General features: G+C 35.4%; 1 protein-coding gene across 1 annotated transcript; it reads right to left on the bottom strand.

Moving 5' to 3' along the window:
• Positions 1–2,512: 2,512 nt before the first annotated feature.
• On the bottom strand, positions 2,513–19,168 carry LOC135202799 (adhesion G protein-coupled receptor E2-like). The gene is made up of 8 exons (XM_064232259.1): positions 19,124–19,168; positions 18,444–18,572; positions 17,752–17,865; positions 17,190–17,306; positions 16,189–16,314; positions 15,552–15,668; positions 14,457–14,555; positions 2,513–2,658 (listed from the first exon to the last, which is right to left on the bottom strand). Exons 4-8 carry the CDS (start codon positions 17,266–17,268, stop codon positions 2,513–2,515), a joined length of 567 nt encoding a protein of 188 aa, XP_064088329.1. The 5' UTR covers positions 17,269–17,306; positions 17,752–17,865; positions 18,444–18,572; positions 19,124–19,168.
• Positions 19,169–22,224: the final 3,056 nt, after the last annotated feature.

Below are 22,224 nucleotides of genomic sequence, written 5' to 3'. Positions count from 1 at the left end.
TTTTGTAGGTTCCTCCTATGAAGATAGTAGGGAATATACAGCATTCTCATTGCCCAAGGGGTATTTTGAAATTATGCGGATGGCTTTTGGTTTGTCAGGTAGTCCTATGACTTTTACGAGGTTAGTAAACACAGTTTTGCACGGGCTATTTGGTAAAAATGTCTTTGTGTACGTGGATGATATATTGATTGCAACAGACTCGATCAAGCATCACATGGAAGTGCTTAAGGAATTACTTAGGAGACTTAGGTTAGCAGGATTGAAGATTAAGCTAACGAAATGTTCCTTCTTGAAGAAGCAAATTAGTACATATTTAGGTCATGTCATATTTAGAGAGGGGGTTAGAGTAAATGCCGATAAAGTAAAAGCAATTGCAGACTTTCCTGTCCGCATGACAAAAAAGCAAATTAGGTCATTCCTGGTAATGGCCTCATTTCTTCTCTGTTTTATGAAAGGGTTTTCTAACAAAGCAGCTCCTTTAACAGATGTGTTGCGGGAAGACTTTTAATTCTATTGGGGAGAACCACAACAAGAAGCCTTTCAGAAAGTTAAGGACGCATTAATGAATCCCTCAGTTCTGAAATTTCTGGATTTCAGTGAACCTTTCACACTAGTGATGATGTCAGTCAGGAGGGTATAGGTGCTTGCCTTATGCAAAAATGTGAAGGAAAATTCCATCCAATAGGTTATTATAACGAGAAATTTAAGAAAAAGGGCGGCAATGACAGATTAATGGCTACCATAGATAAGGAAGCTTTTGAAATAGTATAAGCTTGATTCCTTTTAAACTGTTGCTAATGGGGAATAAAGTGGAAGTTCTTACAAACCAAAAGTCATTATTGAACTTTTTAACAACCAGAACTGTCACCCAAAAGAGCCTGATGGTTCTTAACCGTCAGAGATTTTGATGCAAAGCTCAAACATGTAGAGGGTAGATTGAACGTGGTTGTAGATAAACTTAGTAGAAGTTTTGATGATACGGAAAAATTTCATGTTAAGGTGGTTACTAGTGATTCTATACAAGGGGATGCCAGTCTCATAGAGCATAGGCAAGATGAGGATGAAGTTTGGGCAGATGCAAAAGCGTTTCTTATAGGCGAATCAGTTAGGAAAGGTTATAAGTTACCTTTTTCAGGTTTAGAATTAGAAAGTAATCTGTTGGTCAGGAAAATTAAATATAAATTAAGGACAAGTGAAAGTAAAGGGACACGACCCAGATCGAGATTCAGAAAGGCCTAATTCCAGTGGTTCTGGATATAGTATATTACAAGTTTGGTAGCCCACATTTGGGGGTAGAAAAGACATATAATGAAGTGCCCAATAAGTATATTTGGAAGAATATGTGGACAGATGTGGGAAATTTCGCAAAAACATTGTACACCGTGCAATGCTTCCAGAGGTAACAAATCCGATACCTTGTAGACCTTTTCAGAGAATACTCAGGGATATATTGGGGAATTTTTATGAACCAAGTTATGACCACAAACATTTATTGGTAGCAATGGATGAACTAATGAGGACAGTGGAAATTTTCCCACTTCCAAACAAAATGGCCGAGGAAGTAGCTGTAGCATTTTTCAATGGGGTCATCTACAGATATGGCTCGCCCAAAGTTTTGTCGACTGATAATGTAGAGAATTTTTAAACACGACCTTAGAGTGTTTGGCAGAAGTCATGCGGATACAAAAAGTAACAATTATTCCACACAGACCTAAAGCTAATGGGTTATGTGAACGAGCAAACAGGAAAGTGGTTGAAGTTTTAAAAAAGACTTTAGGAGGAAATAATAGGAACTGGGATAGATATACAGATACAGCTAGGCATAAAATTAATACTATGGTCAGTGATTCTATCAAAATATCTCTGTTTGAAGCATTATTTCATTGCTTGGTTGCCTATACCTCATTATGTAGAAGATACAATCGAGGCATTAATTTCCACAGCAAAGGAGAGACAGGCTTGTCTCAGCCGTAATCTCGGGACCGAGACCCGAGAAATGGTAGAAAGAAGCAACGAGAAATCATTGGATGTTAAAGTTACTATTGGAGATGATGTATTCCTGAGAAATAAGGTGAGAAATGAACTAAATTACAAGTTAGGTCCAAAGTTTGAGGGTCCTTTTAGAGTTATTGTAGAAATGGGAGGAAACGGATTTGTAGTCTTAGATGAAAAAACAAGATATTCTAGATTGAAAATTATAAAAAGGTGACATTGTGCAGTTGCATTATTTTCTAGATTTTGCAAATGGATGATGACATGGATTAATCAGTTGTATCTAAAAAAAATTTTCTTTTCTTCTTTTACTATTTTCTTTATTGGCATAAAAACCCCGGGTAATTGTTGTAATGGAATAATTTGGGTGAAAATATGTGGGAAAATACTGTGGAGTTGAGAAATATTATAAGGGATTTTTGGTGATGACTTTTGGTGGTGATTTCTGGTGGTGTTGATTTTTGGTGGTGATCTGTGGTTTTATGAGCTGATGGGATGGTGAATGTGGTTCTTTGTGGCATTATGGCTCTTGGGGGTGGTGCTGGTACATTGTGGTTTTACGGTTTTCTGATGAGGCGGTATATTCTATGAGGTTATATTCACCAGTGATAATATGGCAGTCTATGGATGACAGTTCGTGGATTGTGGTTTTCTGAGGATTATATCCTGCCGAAGTGGGTTCAACATATGTGGCGGTATCACAAATGATTTACTTGGAGATATATTTGGCGGTGTTGAATGGCTTAAGATTTAGCCTATGGCGGTGTATTTCATGTTGGTGGTTATATAATGGGGGTGGACAATTTTGGGTACCTGTATGGTAACAATGAGGATTGCTTGATGATTTATGAAGATTAATGTGGTTCTCTTGGATCAATGAGGATTTCTTGAGGATTTATGAGCATTAATGAGACTATGAGGTATCAGTGAAGGTTTATTGAGGATTCCCTAGGCAGGATTAACGAGGATTTGGGGTTACATTGAGGTTAAAGGTGACTTCTGGATTTACGAGGCAAACCAGACAAGGAAGTATGTAATGTATATTCTATATATATATATATATATATATATATATATATATATATAGTATATATATATATATGTGTGTGTGTGTGTGTGTGTGTGTGTGCATGTATATAGTATATATATATAATATATATATATATATATATACTTATATACATGTCTATTAGCCTCGTAAATCCCGAAGTCATCATTAACCTCAATGTCTCCCCAAAATCCTCGTTATCCTGCATAGGGAATACTTTCAATTTTTCCTCCGTGGCATCACCCTTTATTTATACATAGCATCACGTTTTATATACTTCTTTATCAAGTCATGATTATATATTCTATATATATATATATATATGATATATATATATATATATTATATATTATAAAAGGTGATGCCACGGAGGAGGGAAATTGAAAGGCGAGAAAGCCAAGAACTTTCGGCCTAACACGACCCTTTACTTAGGCACAACTGATCATAACAGACCAAGACATAGTACAGTAGGCTTAATATCCAAACTGACATTACAGATTAGCATAAGGTCCGATTCACTCTACAGAAAACGAAAAAAACGCCCGAGGGCAAGATTGAAGATTTAAGGGCAGCCACACCTTGGAACACACACGTGGTCAACAGATGATTCAGTCAGAAAACAATATGTTTTGTAAAACAAGGAGGCAAATACGACTTAGTACCATCCCGAAAAAATAAATGAAGGATTTTGGCATTGTGCCTTGTCAAGGCAAATTTTATTAAATAACAATACATTTTGTATTAGTTAACATGGAATTTACAAAATTGTTCCAAAAATGAGTGAAAAGACGAAAATAGGATATAAATATAGCGAGCATGAGAGAGAGAGAGAGAGAGATAATAACTATATACATGTGGTACTAATTAATTAGCAGTTCATTTATTTTAAGGTCCTTCATAAAAAGTTTACAAATATATGGGTCCTAATGATGCAAATGGAATCCTATTTTCGTCGTTCATGTTAACTAATACAGAATGTGTTGTTATTCGATAAAAATCAGTAGGCATAGCACGCATGCATACTTTATTATCAGATGAAACAAGTTACAGAAAACTCACAAAAAATCCGTTGGACCAAGTAATAAAAAACTCGAATTTCACTATGAAACAAATTCTTAAAGATAGACAAGAACTCTTGTGTAAATTAACTGTAAAGTGTCCCTCATTACCTTATTTATATGGCCTAATTAAAAATCATAAGGAAAACAAACCTATGCGGCCAATTATTAGGACTGTAGGATCAAATGCTTATAAACTATCTAAATATATTACTAAATTTTTATCCTCGCTACTAAGAACTCTATCTAATTCACACTTCCGGAATTCTCTCGATCTTGTGGAAAAATGAAATAATATTCTACTAAATCCTAGTGATATCTTTGTCAGTTTTGATGTATGTTCCTTGTTTACAAAAGTCCCTATTGACTCTGTGCTAGAATATTAAGTAATGAACTTGTATTGCATGAATTACTTATCTCCGTTAGTCATATAATTTCATTGATTAAGTTATGCATTTGTGATTGCAGATTTATTTTTAATGGAGAATATTACCAACAAATATTTGGTATGGCCATGGGTAACCCTTTATTACCTCTCCTTTCAAACTTATATATGGAATTTTTTGAAAGACAACACTTCCCGAATATCACACTTGTCCCCTTAGAATGGTTCAGATATGTAGATGACATCTTAGTAGTCTTACCTGTTGGTATCGATGTAAATGATTTATTGTCAAAATTGAATCATTTAGTGCCATCCATAAGATTCCACTGTTGATTTGGAAAATAACAAGTCATCCCTTTCCTAGATGTATTAATACTGGAGAATCTTTCCAATGTAAGTTCAGTATTTATAGGAAACCAACAAATAATTTAACATATGTACATTTTTATTCTAGCCACCATCTTAATATTAAAATTTCAATTTTTATCTTATATGTTCTTACGTGCTTTGCGTATCACGAGTCCACAATATCTTGACCAAGAAATAGAATACATAAAAAAGATAGGAAACGATCTCTGCTACCCACCTCATATAATTGATTTATGTTATCAAAAAGCTCACAAAAAGTTTTATAGTGTTGCTAGTAATGAAAAAGAAACCCCTAAAAATGGACTTAGCTTGCCTTACTCTCGTTGATTTGAAACCATAAAATCAATATTTAAATAGTTTAATGTTAATGTTGTGTTCTCTTATAACAATTCCATTAAAGATATGCTAATTAAGAATAGTCCCGTTATAAATAACATCATCAACAAAATTCCTTGTAAGGATTGCCTGTCTTTTTAAGTCGATCAGTCAAGTAAAAATTTATGTGTACGTATTAAGCAGCATATATATTCAGTTAGAATAGCCCAGACTTCAAATGTGCTATTTATCCATCTGAACGAAAAATCTCATTGTATAAATTGGGGCGATACCTCAGTAATTGCTAGGTCTAATGATTATGTTTCAAGAAATTTACTGGAATAAGCAATTATACAAATCACTAATAAAAACAACCTAATTTTCAGTCTGAGATTGTACCATTTGGACCCATATATTTGTGAAATGTTTATGAAGGACCTTAAAAAAATGAACTACTGATTAATTAGTTCTCTCTCTCTCTCTCTCTCTCTCTCTCTCTCTCTCTCTCTCTCTCTCTCTCTCATGCTCGCTATATTTATATCCTATTTTCGTCTTTTCGCTCATTTTTGGAACACTTTTGTAAATGCCATGTTAACTAATACAAAATGTATTGTTTTTCGATTAATATTTGCCTTGAGAAGCCACAGTGCCTAAATCCTTCATCTATTTTTTCGGGATGTTACTAAGTCGTATTTGCCTCCTTGTTTTACAAAACATATTGTTTTCTGACTGAATCATCTGTTGACCACGTGTGTGTTCCTCCAAGGTGTGGCTGCCTTAAATCTTCAATCTTGCCCTCGGGCGTTTTTTCGTTTCTGTAGAGTGAATCGGACCTTATGCTAATCTTGTAATGTCAGTTTGGATATTAAGCCTACTTGTACTATGTCTTTGGTCTGTTATGATCAGTTGTGCCTAAGTAAAGGGTCGTGTTAGGCCGAAAGTTCTTGGCTTTCTCGCCTTTCAATTCTCCTCCGTGGCATCACCTTTATATATATATATATATATATATATATATATATATATATATATATATATATATATTACTGTATATTATATAATGTGTGCGTATGCGTGAGTGTGCCTTTATTGTGCGTATGGTAGCTCATTAGGGATTCCAACGATCAGGTGTCCATTAATTACTTACCATTTGTGTTGCTGAAGAACAGATTACCGACCACATCTACGTATGTTAGCGGACTTGGTCTATACAAGGTCCCACAGCGCATAGACGCTTCATCCCAGGTCATCGGAGACGAAGGAAGGTGTATGACCGAGACACAAAGATTGTTGGATAAGAGAACGCCTCCTCGGTCACACCTCGCTGAAAACAATTGAGAAACGCTGTCAAGGTCATGAACGTTTGCCCTGTGGATGGAGGAACTAAGCAGATGCAGGGGAAGAAATGCCTGCATATCTGCTTTCAAAAATGGAGAGTTAGTCATTTTCTTGTGAGTATCATGATGGGAGTCGCATTGTAGCTCAACAGTTATCCCCGAAAACTCATATTCTATGCGGGAATAAAATGAAAAGTACAAAATCTGCTCCATTTTCCTTTGCTATTAACATCATCGTTTCGGGAATACTCTGTCCCCGCAGATGTATATATATACTATATATATATATATATATATATATATATTATATATTATATATATATATATATATATATATATATATAGGGTAATTCCGGGATAGATGGCCATGCGGGAGAGATGGCCTATCGATGTAATTCCTACATTATTCACCAGATGAATCTGCCGCTCTCTCAGTAGTGAGTGCACTGTTGACATGGACTGTTGATGCCGAAAAACCATAAAAAAACATCGCGATTGTGAGTATTTTAGATAAAATCCGTTCTCTTACTGTGAATAATTTTTGTTGTCATTGTACAAATGCTAAAAGATTATATATTTCAGTGAGCTTGACCTCTGAAACATATCATAATAAGCAAGTTGGTGTTCTCTGTACATGCCTGCCTCATGTGAAGTGGTACAAAGTCAAACATCGCTGTTTGTGTACTATGGCCATTTCTCCCTTAAAAATGGGAGAGATGGCCATCCTCGAAGTGTTATTTTTGTAGAAAAATGCAGTTATGTGTTTCCCTTTTTTCAGATGCCAAATAAGTACATATCAAAGCCTGGTAGTACTCGTGGGAAATGGAGTGAGAAGGGCTGCAAAAGAGGCTATTGAAGCCACCAAAAAGGGTTACATCTGTGCGTCAAGCATCAAAGTTATTTAGTATACCACGAAAGACACTGGAACGAAGATTGAAAACTGGCAATGCAGCAAAAGGATTGATGGGACCAAGTTGTTCACTAGGCTTGGATAACGAAGAGATGGCTTCATGAAACATTCACATCCTATACTGATGTGTGTCAGTCATGTAGCAAAATCATAACTAAAAATCAAATTTAAATTTAAAAACTAAATTTTCATTCTTTGTTTTGTTTAAGTTTGTTCTGTTTGATACTTTTCCATTTGCTCTTAATTATGTTTTCACTGAATTATGCAAACACTGATGTGCTCTATTATAAGGAATACAGTTCTATTTTCATTTTTGTTCTGTCTAAGTAGGCCTACCATCGTTTTGTTTTCATTTTTATCATGCAATAAGGATACAACTGGCATTAAAGTACTTTTTAAAAAAATTTTAAAAGTCGTGAGTCTATGTATACTGTAAATCCCCTTAATTATCATATTTATATTTAGATGTTTTGCCATCTAACTTAAAATAATGGTGTGGCCAACTATCCCACAAATCTGTGGCCATCTCTCCCGGAACACCTCGGGACAGATGGCCCACGAACAGATTTTTAAAAAATTTAATTAATAGTATTGGTTACTTAATGACATATCTATAGGTTACCATTTATGCTATGGCAAGCTTATGCGTTGAAGAAACGGCTGTGATTTTGTTTTGGAAATATTGACAGAAAAAGTAGTACTTTTGGGTGGTTGAAAAAACTATGGCCATCTATCCCGGACTTACCCTATATATATATATATATTATATATATATATATATATATATATATATATATATATATGTGTGTGGTGTGTGTGTGTGTGTGTGTGTGTGTGTGTGTGTTTGTGTGTGTGTGTGTGTATGTATGCATTGTTAGTAAAAGAAAAATACGTGAAACTATAAAGAGAGAGAGAGAGAGAGAGAGAGAGAGAGAGAGAGAGAGAGAGAAGAATTTAGTCTTGTGTGTGTGTGTGTGGTGTGTGTGTGTGTATGAAGATCAGAGGGCAGTGGAAAAAGGATGGCAAATAAAAACATCTTTATTAGTGCCGTTTTTAGCACCATTTTTAAAATCGTGGATAAAATGAACCGCTTTTTGAATCACTTGAAAAAGAATAATACTGTTTCTGATGGGGTTTATAGGTCCCTTCTGAGCACAGGTGGTTGGTTCTTTCGGTGTCTGATATGATCTCCCCAAAACTCATGAAGAAAGCATTCCAATGAAGCCTATTCTGACAACCTACGATACCCCAAATTATATAATGGTAAAATTTCTGGTTCCTCGTCTAGAGCGTCTCACCAGAAAGGAATATACGCTGACGAACTTCTCCTGCACATTTAAGAATGCCATTCTCCCTCAAGACTCAGACTTAGTTATGGGCAGCCTCGATGTCGAGTCTCTGTCCAGAAATGTTCTTGTTGAAGAGACCATTGACAGTATTATACGTAAACTATTTCCGGATCCTAATACCCTCTTCCACAATTTTAACTCGGATGCTTTGAGAAGACTTCTTGTACTTGCTGTGCTGGACACAGCCTTTATTTCTAATAACACTGTTTTTAAACAAGTTGATGGTATGGCGGTGGGTTCTCCTCTGGGACCGACGTTCGCATATATTTTTAGGTGTCGCTTCGAGGCGCAGCTGCCGGACAGCTGCCTTCTCAGTATTTACCCTTTATTCTACAAAATATATAAAGATGATATTTTAACTTTGTTTAAATCTCGTTCTGATGCTGAAACGTTCCTCGATATCGCTAAGAGTAGACATCCAAATATAAAATTCAGCATTGAAGTTGAGCAGGATAAAAGTTATCCTTTTTAGATGTGCCAGTCTCACGAGTGTTAGATTGTTTTAACACAAGTATTTGGAGGAAACCTACATTCACGGGTTCAAGATCCAACTTCTATAGTAGCTATATTTTTTTTAACTTTAAATCAAATGCCATTGTCTACTCTTTTATATAGAGTCTTCCATTTATCCTCGAATTGGCATGCCTTTAGTAAGGAAATTCAATTTTCACACAAGTTTTTTACCATCAATTTTTTTCCATCTGACCTGTTTTTTTCAATATGTGCGGAAAATTTTAAACAACCACTACATGCCAAAGTACAAAATTCCTACCGGTCCCAAACTTCAAATCTATGCCAGTGTTTCATTTTTGAATGATAAAACTTTTAACCGAAAGCTTTCCCAGATTATTTCAAGACATTATGAAGCAATTAAAATGAATCTAATCCCAAAGAGTCCTCTGAAGCCTGGATCTTTATTCAATACTAAAGACCGTTTAAGCGACCTTATGACATCTGGATGATATATATTAATACAATTATCTTCAGTGTTCTCGGAACTTACGTGGGCTGCACCTAAAGACTTCTCTAGGCACGCGCCGACTCTCACAGGTGTTAGCTATCGAACGGGGAATAAATTGAGTAATCCCGAATTTTCGAATATAAGAGAACATGCCAAAAAATGTGGTAGTAACATTGAATATAATCAATTTAAAATCATTATAGGGCCTTTCCAAGCTAGCACTATCGATTCTGGAATCACTATCAAACAGACAGTAAGCACCATTGTTGAATGATCAAAACTCCTCCACCCCCTCTCTCTCTCTCTCTCTCTCTCTCTCTCTCTCTCTCTCTCTCTCTCTCTCTCTCTCTACCTGTCGTAACCGGCTTCTTTGCTTTTCACCTGCCTTCATTCCAGTCACCCTCTTTCTACCTTCTATGTAGGTTGTACCTCCAGCAATGACGAATCTATCCTTGTGTAAATTTGGTTTTAAAGAACTTATTGTATAATTCATATGTATCTATAACCCACAATATTTATTCTTTTATTTAAAAATGTTTTTATGTACCAGCGTGTTTCCACTGCCCTCTGATCTTCATATGTCTGACTGATTAGCTGTCCACTTGTATGTGTATATATATATATATATATATATATATATATATATATATATATAATATATATATATATGTGTGTGTGTGTGTGTGTGTGTGTGTGTGTTGTGAGTGTATATATAGTTATATATATACATGTATATATATATATATATATATATATATATATATATATATATATATATATATATATATATATATATATATATATATATAAATATCTCAACACAGGTCAGACGTGCAGGACGTTTATTCACATGATAAAGAAGATCAAGGGCAGGAACACGAAGAGATTCACATTATGCTTTAATCCTACGTTTCGTGACAACATCGCCACATCTTCAGGGATTATTCTACAAAATAAAGTATAATATGTTAACATAAAATAAGAGCTGATCACAAGATCCAATAGTTGAAAAGTAAAAACAGTTTAATGGTAAAATTACAACTCTCATACTTAAATTACATGCACACTTGATTAAAACAGACCAGAAGTACCAAACAACTTACAAATGACGAGGAGAACATTTAAAAATTTCAGCTAAATTACACAAACATGAAAGTAATAACAAATATCATAAAAAGTAAAAGTCATATATTCACAAAAACCACAGCCAAAAACAGCTCAACACTTCACCAACCTTTCAGCATCAAAGATAAAAACACACTAAAAGTAAACAACGTCAAGAGGCACAAGGAATGACAGAATAATTAGGCTAAAAACAATGGGATAGCAGAGGAATGGTTGTGTAAAGTTGGAACTCGTAATTTGATGTTCAGAGATTCCAAAATCAACAGTTCGTTGGGTTCCCTTGTTTGGCCAATAATTTTAAAATCTTCTTATTTGACTGTAGCTTTACATTTAATAGTGTGCTTCCTTATATAAGATGTTTCAGGGTTAGATAATTTACACCCAGTTCTGTAACTAACGCCCCGATGGGAATCGGCCCTGACCCTGAGAAGACGTCGGGTAGATCCAACATATTTTCCCAGATTACATCTGGGACAAGTGTAGTCATAAACGACACCCGACGTCATCAAAGGGCAGAGCCGATCTCTAAACTTGAAGAGCGAGCCAATGGTCTTGGGATTCTTAGGTATAAGTTTTAGATTTACGGCTCCAAAATATCTGTGCACAATCTTGGTAAACTCTTTTCGAAAATTATCATTTAACAGATACTGGAAACTGGCATAAAGAGGGAGCTTGGGACCTTAAAACTAATAGGCTTTTCAGAAACCCTTTTATTGAGTAGTTTATTTAAAATTCTATAAAAGATCTTAGAAGGAAAGTAATTATTAGAGAAGTACTGGAGGAGAAAAGTAATTTCGTTGTGGAAGAGAGACCAGGTAGAGGTAAGAGACAGAGCACGATAGAGTAAGGTATATATCGAGTTACGTTTGAAATTGAGAAAACAGAAACTATAGAAGTTGGAACCGAGCCCAGTAAATGTTTTCTTTCTGAAAATTGAAGTACTAAAACTTTCATTTTCCTTGGAGACCAAAATATCTAGGAAGGCTAATTTAGAATGATGTTCTTTTTCCATTGTAAAATTAATATTAGTATGGTAATTATTAGCAAAATCTAGGAACCTGTCAGCATCGAATTCATGCTTGAACAAGATAAAAGTGTCGTCCACGTAGCGTGAGTACCAAATTTTAAACCTAATTACTGTCAGTTTTTTTTGCCCCTTGAAGAGTTATTTCAACGTTTAAAAAATCTCAATTTGTGAGTGACCTTAGCCGCCACAGAGTGAGTTAATGGTTTTGTCCCAAAAATGCTTTCTCAAAACTTAAAAACAAACTGGGCTCCCTTTTTTTTTAAAAAAGAGTGATTTGGAAATTCCTCAAGTCCCTTTCTAAACGTGATGACATTATCATTGTTAGGTCCGGATAACAAGGGGGGGAGGGGAACGGTAATGGTTGGATAAAAGAGTGACTAATACAAAATGACTAATATTTTAAGCGATCGTACCATGTTCCGAGAAAAATAGGTGTGCCTAGTTATCAAAGCATATTCAAAGTTGAGGATAAAATCAATAGATTTCTCAGAACCTTGAAAAATGACAACATCATTGATGAAAAAGTGTTCCGAGATTTATTTTCCAGTGGTTCATCTTACGGAATTCTTTATGGTCTACCAAAGATACATAAAGATAAAGTTCCTTTCCGCCCTATCTTGGCCTCTTACAACACACCTAATTACCAACTGGCAAAATTTCTCGTCCTTCTGTTGGAACTGCTGACCACTAATCAGTATACCCTTACAAATTCTGAACAATTTAAAAAACGTATTTTACCCCAGGACTCTAACTTATTCATGACTAGTTTTGATGTCGAGGCACTATTTACCAACGTACCTGTAAGAGAGACCATAAACATTATTCTTGATAAACTATTCCCCGAACCTGAGTCTGTTTACTGTAATTTTAGTTATTCGAATTTTAAAGCTCTTTTAGAATTGGCCGTGCTGGACACGGCATTTGTTTTTAATGGACAGCTTTTTAAACAAATTGAGGGGATGGCCATGGGGTCTCCTCTTGGTCCTACCTTTGCGAACATATTCATGTGCTCCCTGGAGGAGCGCATTTTGGACGAATGCCCCCTGGCCTTCCGTCCTCTGTTTTACTCACGCTACGTGGACGACACTTTTATCATGTTCAAGCATGAATTCGATGCTAACAGGTTCCTAGATTTTGCTAATAATTACCATACTAATATTAATTTTACAATGGAAAAAAAAGAACATCATTCTAAATTAGCCTTCCTAGATAATTTTTGGTCTCCAGGAAAATGAAAGTTTTAGTACTTCAATTTTCAGAAAGAAAACATTTACTGGGCTCGGTTCCAACTTCTATAGTTTCTGTTTTCTCAATTTCAAACGTAACTCGATATATACCTTACTCTATCGTGCTCTGTCTCTTACCTCTACCTGGTCTCTTCTCAGGCGTCTTCTCAGAGTCAGGGCCGATTCCCATCGGGGCGTTAGTTACAGAACTGGGTGTAAATGATCTAATCCTGAAACATTTTATATAACGAAGCACACTATTAAATGTAAAGCTAGAGTCAAATACGAAGATTTTAAAATTATTGGCCAAACAAGGGAACCCAACGAACTGTTGATTTTGGAAACTCTGAACTTTAAACAACCATTCCTCTGCTGTCCCATTGTTTTTAGCCTAACTATTCTGTCATTCCTTGTGCCTCTTGACGTTGTTTACTTTTAGTGTGTTTTTATCTTTGATGCTGAAAGGTTGGTGAAGTGTTGAGCTGTTTTTGGCTGTGGTTTTTGTGAATATATGACTTTTACTTTTTATGATATTTGTCATTACTTTCATGTTTGTGTAATTTAGCTGAAATTTTTAAATGTTCTCGTCATTTGTAAGTTGTTTGGTACTTCTGGTCTGTTTTAATCAAGTGTGCATGTAATTTAAGTATGAGAGTTGTAATTTTACCATTAAACTGTTTTTACTTTTCAACTATTGGATCTTGTGATCAGCTCTTATTTTATGTTAACATATTATACTTTATTTTGTAGAATAATCCCTGAAGATGTGGCGATGTTGTCACGAAACGTAGGATTAAAGCATAATGTGAATCTCTTCGTGTTCCTGCCCTTGATCTTCTTTATCATATATATATAAATATATATATATATATATATATATATATATATATATATATATATATATATATATATGTATATATAGGTATAAGCCACGAAGGAAAGTGAAACACTGAAGTAGCTGCAAGATCTTTCGACTCAACCTGTCCTTTCCTTACCAGTGGTCTGCTAAGTAAAGGACGTTGAGTCGAAAGATCTTGCAGTACTCCAGTGTTTCACTTTCCTTCGTGGCTTATACCTTTATTTATGCATTTATCACGTAACAAACTTTCGTGATTTAGTTATATATGTATGTATATATATATATATGATATATATATATATATATATATATATACATATATATATATATATGTATATATATATATATATATATATATATATATATATATATATATATATATATATATATATATATATAGAGAGAGAGAGAGAGAGAGAGAGAGAGAGAGAGAGAGAGAGAGAGAGAGAGAGAGAGAGCATTTATATATACAAATATATAGTACTAGACGAGACTCACGTGAACATTTCTGACAGACGCAGGAATAATTTCCAGGAGTATTGATGCACTTCTCAAGGTCCGTACAGGGAGAAGGGCTGGAATTGCACTCATTGACATCTGAAAAGGAAACATATTTAGTAGGAAAAGTCATTGCCAGGTATTTTATAAAAACGTACAGGAATAGCTCATAAAAACAAAATCAATTCTATATATAAAAATGACAAAATAGAAAGCTCTCTATATATACATATATATGTTTATATAGGCATAATTGTATATATATATATATTATATATATATATTATATATATATATATTATTATAATATTATTATACATAATATCTGTTCGTTATGTGTTGGTTCGTGTAACCTTTCATTGACTAATCTCTTATTTCTTTAACTGTAATCCTCTGTATAAATATCCAAGATGAGACCATATCAGAGTAATAACTCATATCTTGATTCATTAACCAGGTGGTATATATTTATTCATGAACATGAGCTGCTACAGTATCAGAGGAACAATTTTTTGTGTGTGCATAAATTAGGCTTCCTATTTACACCAAGTAGTCAATCGCATCAAGCAAAATGGTTACAAATACCAGATATATATATATATATATATATATTATATATATATATATATATATATATATATATATATATATATATCAAGTATGAAAGGCCCATTAAAACACTGGTTTAAAACTAAGGACCATATTCCGGTGGACTGACCTCCACCTTTATCAAGTAGTGACTACTTGATATTGTGGAAGTCAGTTCACGGAATATGGTCCTTAGTTTTAAACCAGAGTGTTTCAATGGGCCTTTTATACCTGAAACGTATCCTGTTTTAACAGAAAATTAATTTATATATATATATATATATATATATATATATAATATATATATATATGTGTGTGTGTGTGTGTGTGTGTGTGTGTGTGTGTGTGTGTGTATGAATTTAGCCTCCTGTTTTAATCAAGTGAAAATTTGCAAATATATTTTAGCATAAATGTGGCTTTCTGATTTGACCGAGTATGAATGTGCTTGAGGGAAATGAGCTACTGCAGAAACACAATACCAACAATCTCCTGAGCAGACAAACTCACCAACGCAAGAGCCGGTCTGGTTGGTGAATCCTGTTGGACAAATACATTGGTAGCTCCCGTCCGTGTTCTGACAAAGGGTGTTAGCAGGGCAGGGATTGCTGTCGCACTCATTGGTATCTGGGGGGTGAATGAAGAAGAGGAGGTTAATTAAGATGAGCTCATGAAAAGTTGCTCATGAGAAATGATTCCAGATACTGTCATTCTGTTCCTTACGAGCACTGAAGGAATATTGAGATTCTTGGAGGACTGAAGTCATATCATGGTAGGGACATGTCAAGCCTCGTGTGACCTTGATTCTGTGTCATGTTAGTTATCAAACTTCTGTCGTCACCCACTTTGTTGTGAGAAGGAATGAAGGACTTGTCCAAAGCCAGCTGCATCTCCATTTCATCGTGATCTTATCAACATTTTAACAGGCATCGTAACTCACTAACTTGAATGCTTTTTTATTGTTTTCAAGGTGTAACTGAGTCAAGGCGATCTAAAATGGATTATAAAAGTTAATCTAGATCTGGTGATGGTTGAGAAAACACAGCAGCCATGTCGTACATTGTGTGCAGGTTTGATTTCTAAAAACTTCTTCCTTCTTGCCACATGTGGCAGAATAAACAGAGACTTGATGAGATTCCAGACTCACCCACACAAGTGCCATTACAGAAAACGAATCCCGCATTGCATTTGCAGCTGAAACTTCCGGGGGGACTATTGGAGCAGACACTGTTGGGTCCACAGGGATTCGTAGTATTAGTACATTCGTTGATGTCTGGTGAAAAGAGAAAGAAAGGTGAGAGTTGTCAGCGAATTGCAAGAAGAAAACTCTGGTTCATTAAATGCTTTTTCGAGATAGCTCTTGCTTGGATCCTGCATAACGTGTGTGACATTTGTCATATAGAAAACCAGAGGCCATTTATAAGGGGAATAAATCAAGAATTTAGTAAAAGAATAAACACTTTTAATCGTCACTGAATATGTCTGAATTCTTAATGGAAAGTAAACTAGGACGCTAAGGATAAGGTCTGTAGATCAACTGCTGCTGCAGATGATGGCGTGCCCCACAAACCCGCCTAAATATGATCTCTGATAAGGTTTTGCGACAGATTCACTGGAAAACCTGATGCGTTCTTTATAGTGGGTGGACAGATTTTCTTATTATCTCTTGCTTATATTGAGAGGTCTCCCTCCCTTGAAGGGGAATCTCGAGATGCAATGCATCCTCACATGGGACGGAACAGAGCTACAGTGGCCATTGACTTAAACATCAACCTTCCAAAGTGTACTAGTAAGTTCGTTTGAAGGAAATCATAGAAGAGAGTAGTAGGAAATACAGAGAGAAGAGACGACCACTTACTTATTAGAAAAGAAATAAAGTAACAGGTTCATAGATCGAGCCATTTCCATAGCAATAGGGCCATCTTCAGTTTAATATAATATGAGCAAAGAACCTCAACAATCAACTGAATAAAGTACAAAATATGTAGTTCTTATCCTAGTCCACTTTGACATCCAACTGCCGGACTAAAAGTTATGCTAGAATATCTGGGACCAGCCAAGTGGAAGCACTTGTGATATTTCAAGGCGGACTATGAAAGAGTGTTTAGGATCCCTATAAGAAGAAGGTAACATGAAAGCAAAACTCACCAACACAAGTACCGTTGACTTTCTCGAATCCAGCGTTGCAGATACATTCATAGCTTCCATGTGTATTTTGGCACCGCATGTTTGGACCACATGGATAGCTGTCACATTCATTTATATCTGGTAAAATGAAGAAAATCATTCATGACCAAAGAGAGAGATTATCTCCATATTAAATTATCACTATGACTGTGATGACGTTAGAGGTGTTCGTATGTAATACTTAGTAGTGCTCTCATCAAACTTGGAAGAGAAATAAAGATATTTTCCACATTGCTCAACAATTTGAGATGCAAATACAGTTTTGCTGAGCTCGCTTTTGTGTTCTAAGTTTCTCATAAAATCACAATGAAACAGAAAGAACTTGTGCAAAAGAAACTTATGACATAAGAGTGGAATAAATGTGATGACTTAACAATGAAGACTTCACAATATCATTTTGATATGAGGCTTTAGAAAATCCGCGAGGAATGAAATACAAACCAATCTTGATAACTTGAGCACCAACTGCATACAATAGTATACCATAAAGGTGAGAATGTATGAAATGCCAAGTAACTCTCACCTCCGCATTGCTCAAAGCCTGCGTTGCAAGCACATTCATATCCTGCTTCTTTGTCCTGACATTCTGAGTTGGCGGGGCAGGTGTCTGTCCCTGCTGCGCATTCGTTCTTTTTCACTGTAGTCGGTCGATGCGAAAGAAGAAAAGCAAGAAAATGCAATGAGTTGTCCATCTACCAGAAATCGAGAACTGAGCGACTAAGAGATGTCGCACCTCTCCAGGTAAGTTGCTGCTGCTGCTGAACGATTTCCTAACTTACTGAGGAGACAGCAGTGAGCCCAGATACTTTCAGAAAATGTGAAACCAATTGTCTTCAGATTCTGTTTATTTCAACCAAAAGAAGGGAATGTGACTATAAAATATACCATGGAGAAATGTATCTAACATTGAAATCCTTGGCTATTTAACTAAGATTAATCTTGGATCATATAAACTATTAAAGTACGTGAGCGCCATGAGAAATTTTAAAACAGATTTGACACTATGAAGAAGAAGAAGAAGAAGAAGAAGAAGAAGAAGAAGAAGAAGACGAAGAAGAAGAAAAAGAATTCTGGAAAATTTTGCTAAGCAATGTATATTAGAACATTTGCAAGAATGCGAAGTAAAATTTGACATCAAAATTTAGGACTCTTTAAACATTTTGAAGTTTATATTTTTTTGGAGCTCTTCTTCTTCTTCCTTCTTCTTCTTCTTACCTTGTACACAGCAGGAGCAGAGGTCAGATCTGCACTCATTTGGGAACAGGAGGCCGTCGCAGTCTTTTTTCGTGGTATTTTTGATGCAATAGCCACCGTTAGCAATGCATGCGTCGGTTGGTTTACAATCTGCAAAGTGAGGAGAGTCATGTCTGAATATTATCTCTCTCCAGTCTGTGTTGAAATAATGAAATGATGGCATAAGGAACAGAGACACAAGGAACTTTCTTTCCTTGTAAAATAACAGACATTTTGCAGTTTTCGTGATGATGATGATGATGATGATAATGATATTTCTCTATTGACGTCAGTAATGAACGGTTATTACCTTCACGATCCTGGTGTTCTATTTTGACTACGGTAAGTGCAGTATAACCTCGTTTGTGCCATCACATGAGAGTGAATACACAGGACAAAAGAATCCACGAATAAAACACCAAGGAAATTAGTAAAGACATATTTCTCGTAAAACAAACACCAGTCATATTATTATGCGAGGATGATATCAATGACTTCATGTTATTTCCAATTTTTCACTGCGCATTGTTCAGTTCTGCTTACGTTCCCTTTGGAGAGCTCGGGACAAACAAAGATTGGCGTTATTGGAGGCTTCCTGGCCCTCGAGAGAATAAGAGTAGTGACACCTTACAAAATTGTCAACAAAAATGAGAGTCACTTACCTGTCGGTTTAGGTACAGGTTTGTCCTCAGAATGTCCGCTTTCGGCTTTCTGTAAGACAGAAGGAAAATCGTTAGAGAAAAGGAGGTGGTGATAACGAAATTTTAGTAATTGTACAACTAGAAATAGATTGCAGCAGCACTTACGAATTTGTTTATGAGACCAATCGTTGGCTTCTTCTTCTTCTTATTATTATTATAATTATTATTATTATTATTATTATTATTATTATTATTATTATTATTATTATTCAAAGGTTAAACCCTATTCATATGGAACCAGTCCAGAGGGGCCATTGACTTGAAATTCAAGCTTCCAAAGAATTATGTGGCGTTCATTCGAAAGAACTGTCAGCAAGTGATGGGAAATTCATAAAGAGGAGATCAGTTATTAGAAAAACAGATAACTTAAAAAATTTATAAAAAAAAAGAAAGAACATTTAAGCAAACTATTCAAGTATAATTTTGATTACATTACGGTATTAATGTACCGAGCCTTCGCTTGAACTCCTCAGGTTCTGAGTCGTTCAATAGCAAGGCATATTTTCTGCATATTGGGGCTTCTGCTGTCCAGCGAACCTGGTTGCGGCTCTCTCTCTCTCTCTCTCTCTCTCGTTATCGCTCTCCTCTCTCTCTCTCTCTCTTGGCAGATGAAGGGGATCAAGGATCCACTGTGAATGTGAAAGAAAACCTCTGTCGAAACGCCTCATGAAAGAGTGACAAACAAAAGACCATCGGCTGATTGTCAAAGTCATAACAACTACTGCTATCAGGAGACAGAAACCTCCTGCCAGCACGAACCACTCTATCTAAAGGAGAGAAATCTGTGGCAGAAGCAGATATCCACACCAGAGATCAGTGTTCCAGCAAAGGAGGTACAAATGACCTAAAACAGGCTACACTGATTTGATGACCGTTGTCAATAGTATATGAGGCCTTACGAACAATACCGAACTTTCGTGCAGCATTCGCTGAAATGTTCATTAGATGTTTCTCAAAAGTTAGAAGACAGGAGTCAAAGGTTACACCTGGAATGGTTAAAGCTTCAAAGTCATTCAGCAAAGTTCCATCCACCTGAAGCAGAGGATGGGGTGGTAAATCCGCTGTACGAGATCTGCTTTTTAATAGCGTTTTCGTTTGACTGGAGTTAAGCCTCAAACCCAACCAGGTGCATTATTCACACTAATCTGCTCCATGTCACAACCGAGACAAAGGGCAGCTTCATTTCTCATAATTGGCGACTTTACTACACTCACAAGTGTTGCATCATCAGCATACTAAAAAATCTTGTTTTCCAGGGGCCGCATACTCAAAACTTCCAAAGGCGCCTTTTGTGGCAAAGGCGCCGTTCCAGTCGGCCGTTACTCGAAAGGCTCATACTCAAAACACCGAGTGCGGCCCGCCATCTTGGAAATATGGCGCCGTGAGAGCCTTTGCGCTAGGGCTGGTTAGAGCAGCCTTTGAGGTGGGAAAGGCAACTTTGGGATTGACAACAAGTAAGAAGAGGATGTCTCCTACCTCTTGTATACGTCAATGAACGCCATTATACATAGTTTTATTTTGCAAGTTACTCTAATTGCTTTGTAATAGTGTGATATTCCTCTGCAGACGTTAGATTTAAAGTTATTGGATGTGTGTTATTTAAAATGATTTCATATATACAATCTAAAATTCCTATATTATAATCTGATTGTTTTGACCTTTAGTTATCATATATCTTATAAAATGTTCATGTATAATCAGTGCTAGAAAAACAATATATTTTGTTGTCTTGTTAAATAAATTTCAATACAGAAAATATATCTTTATACTATGTACTATATGCAAAGGTGAAAATATGTATGCAATTTCCCTGCCTCATCACTTCTCATGGTACTACTCATAAGGCACATTAAACTTAGGTTAAAGTGGTCAGAGATAAGTACAGTACTACATACAGTGACTCACATTATGAAATAAATGCCACCTAGATACAAATAAGTTATGAAATAAATTAATTTGATGTTCATATTACTTAGATATAAATAGGTTATTGTATCACTGAATGACCCTTAATAATAGCAATATCAGTGTATCACATAGTACATTATCTCCAGGAAAGAAATAACATACTAAAGTAAATAAAAAATAAAAACTTACAATAAGGTAGAGGTAACTGAGATCACAGAGGTATCATTTTATACTATTATAAATAAGAAAACATGCTTTATAGGCAAAATAGAGAAATAACATGAAATAGCATTGTAAATAAACAAATGCTGTACTAAACTTATCACAATAACACGAGATCACAAGAAGCACGATATAATAAGAGTAAATCCAGGGGAAAAAAATAAACCTCATTAAATAATGGAGAGATTAGCATAAGACAATGAGGTAGTATATCACATTACTCTTAAACAAAAAAACTTACAAAAAACTAATCTCAATAATGAAGAGGTATATGACATTTATCACATTATGGGCACCCTTGGTATAGGAACATATAAGGCATGGTATGAAAAAAAAATAGATTTTACTACTGTATAGACTATATTAAAAGTACTACCACTTAAAAAAAAAAAATTATGCATAATGTCTCTTAGGCATATCAGTCATGGTTACCATGCTGTCAGCTATTACCCTTACATTTCCATTTAATTCTTTTACACTTTCATTTAATTCTTTTTGATTAGACAATATATCCTGAAAAATATCAGAAACATCTGCCAACGCCTCAACTGCTTCTTCCTCCAGTAGGCCCAATCTTACCAAAACTTCCTCTGAAGGTTCTAGAGCTAAACTTTCATGAGGACCACCACCTCAAAAGATTATAATACAGAAATTAGCTACTGCAATAACTCTGGAAAAGAAACATCAATGTAATTGTGTAATTATTATCGATGACTTCCCAAATCTCTACCTCATCAAAGGAAAAAAAAAAGTGACAGATACCATAGATAGAGTACATAACAATTACTTGAGTCACAACTAGGCATGGTTATGTTAGGTTCAGGTTAGCCTAGGTTAAGAATTGGTCTTGTAGATAAGACCTTTTTAAAAATACGGACCCCAGTTTTATCCTTTTGAACAGGTCTCATGTTCGTGTGGGACTACTATTCTTC

This window comes from Macrobrachium nipponense, chromosome 33 (genome assembly GCF_015104395.2).
Source record: "Macrobrachium nipponense isolate FS-2020 chromosome 33, ASM1510439v2, whole genome shotgun sequence".
In the NCBI taxonomy this organism is placed as follows: Eukaryota; Metazoa; Arthropoda; class Malacostraca; order Decapoda; family Palaemonidae; genus Macrobrachium; species Macrobrachium nipponense.
Note: the sequence above shows the minus strand (reverse complement) of the source record. Positions and strands in the feature narration are given on the sequence as shown.

Excerpts from the sequence above, each read along its gene's own strand:
- LOC135202799 (XM_064232259.1), bottom strand. The coding sequence starts at position 17,268 with ATGCGGTGCCAAAATACACATGGAAGCTATGAATGTATCTGCAACGCT. Across the intron at positions 14,556-15,551 it reads CCAGACCGGCTCTTGCGTTG|ATGTCAATGAGTGCAATTCC; the intron begins GTGAGTTTGTCT and ends TTTCCTTTTCAG. Across the intron at positions 2,659-14,456 it reads CGTCTGTCAGAAATGTTCAC|GATATAATCCTCAGAAAACC; the intron begins GTGAGTCTCGTC and ends CCACTTCGGCAG.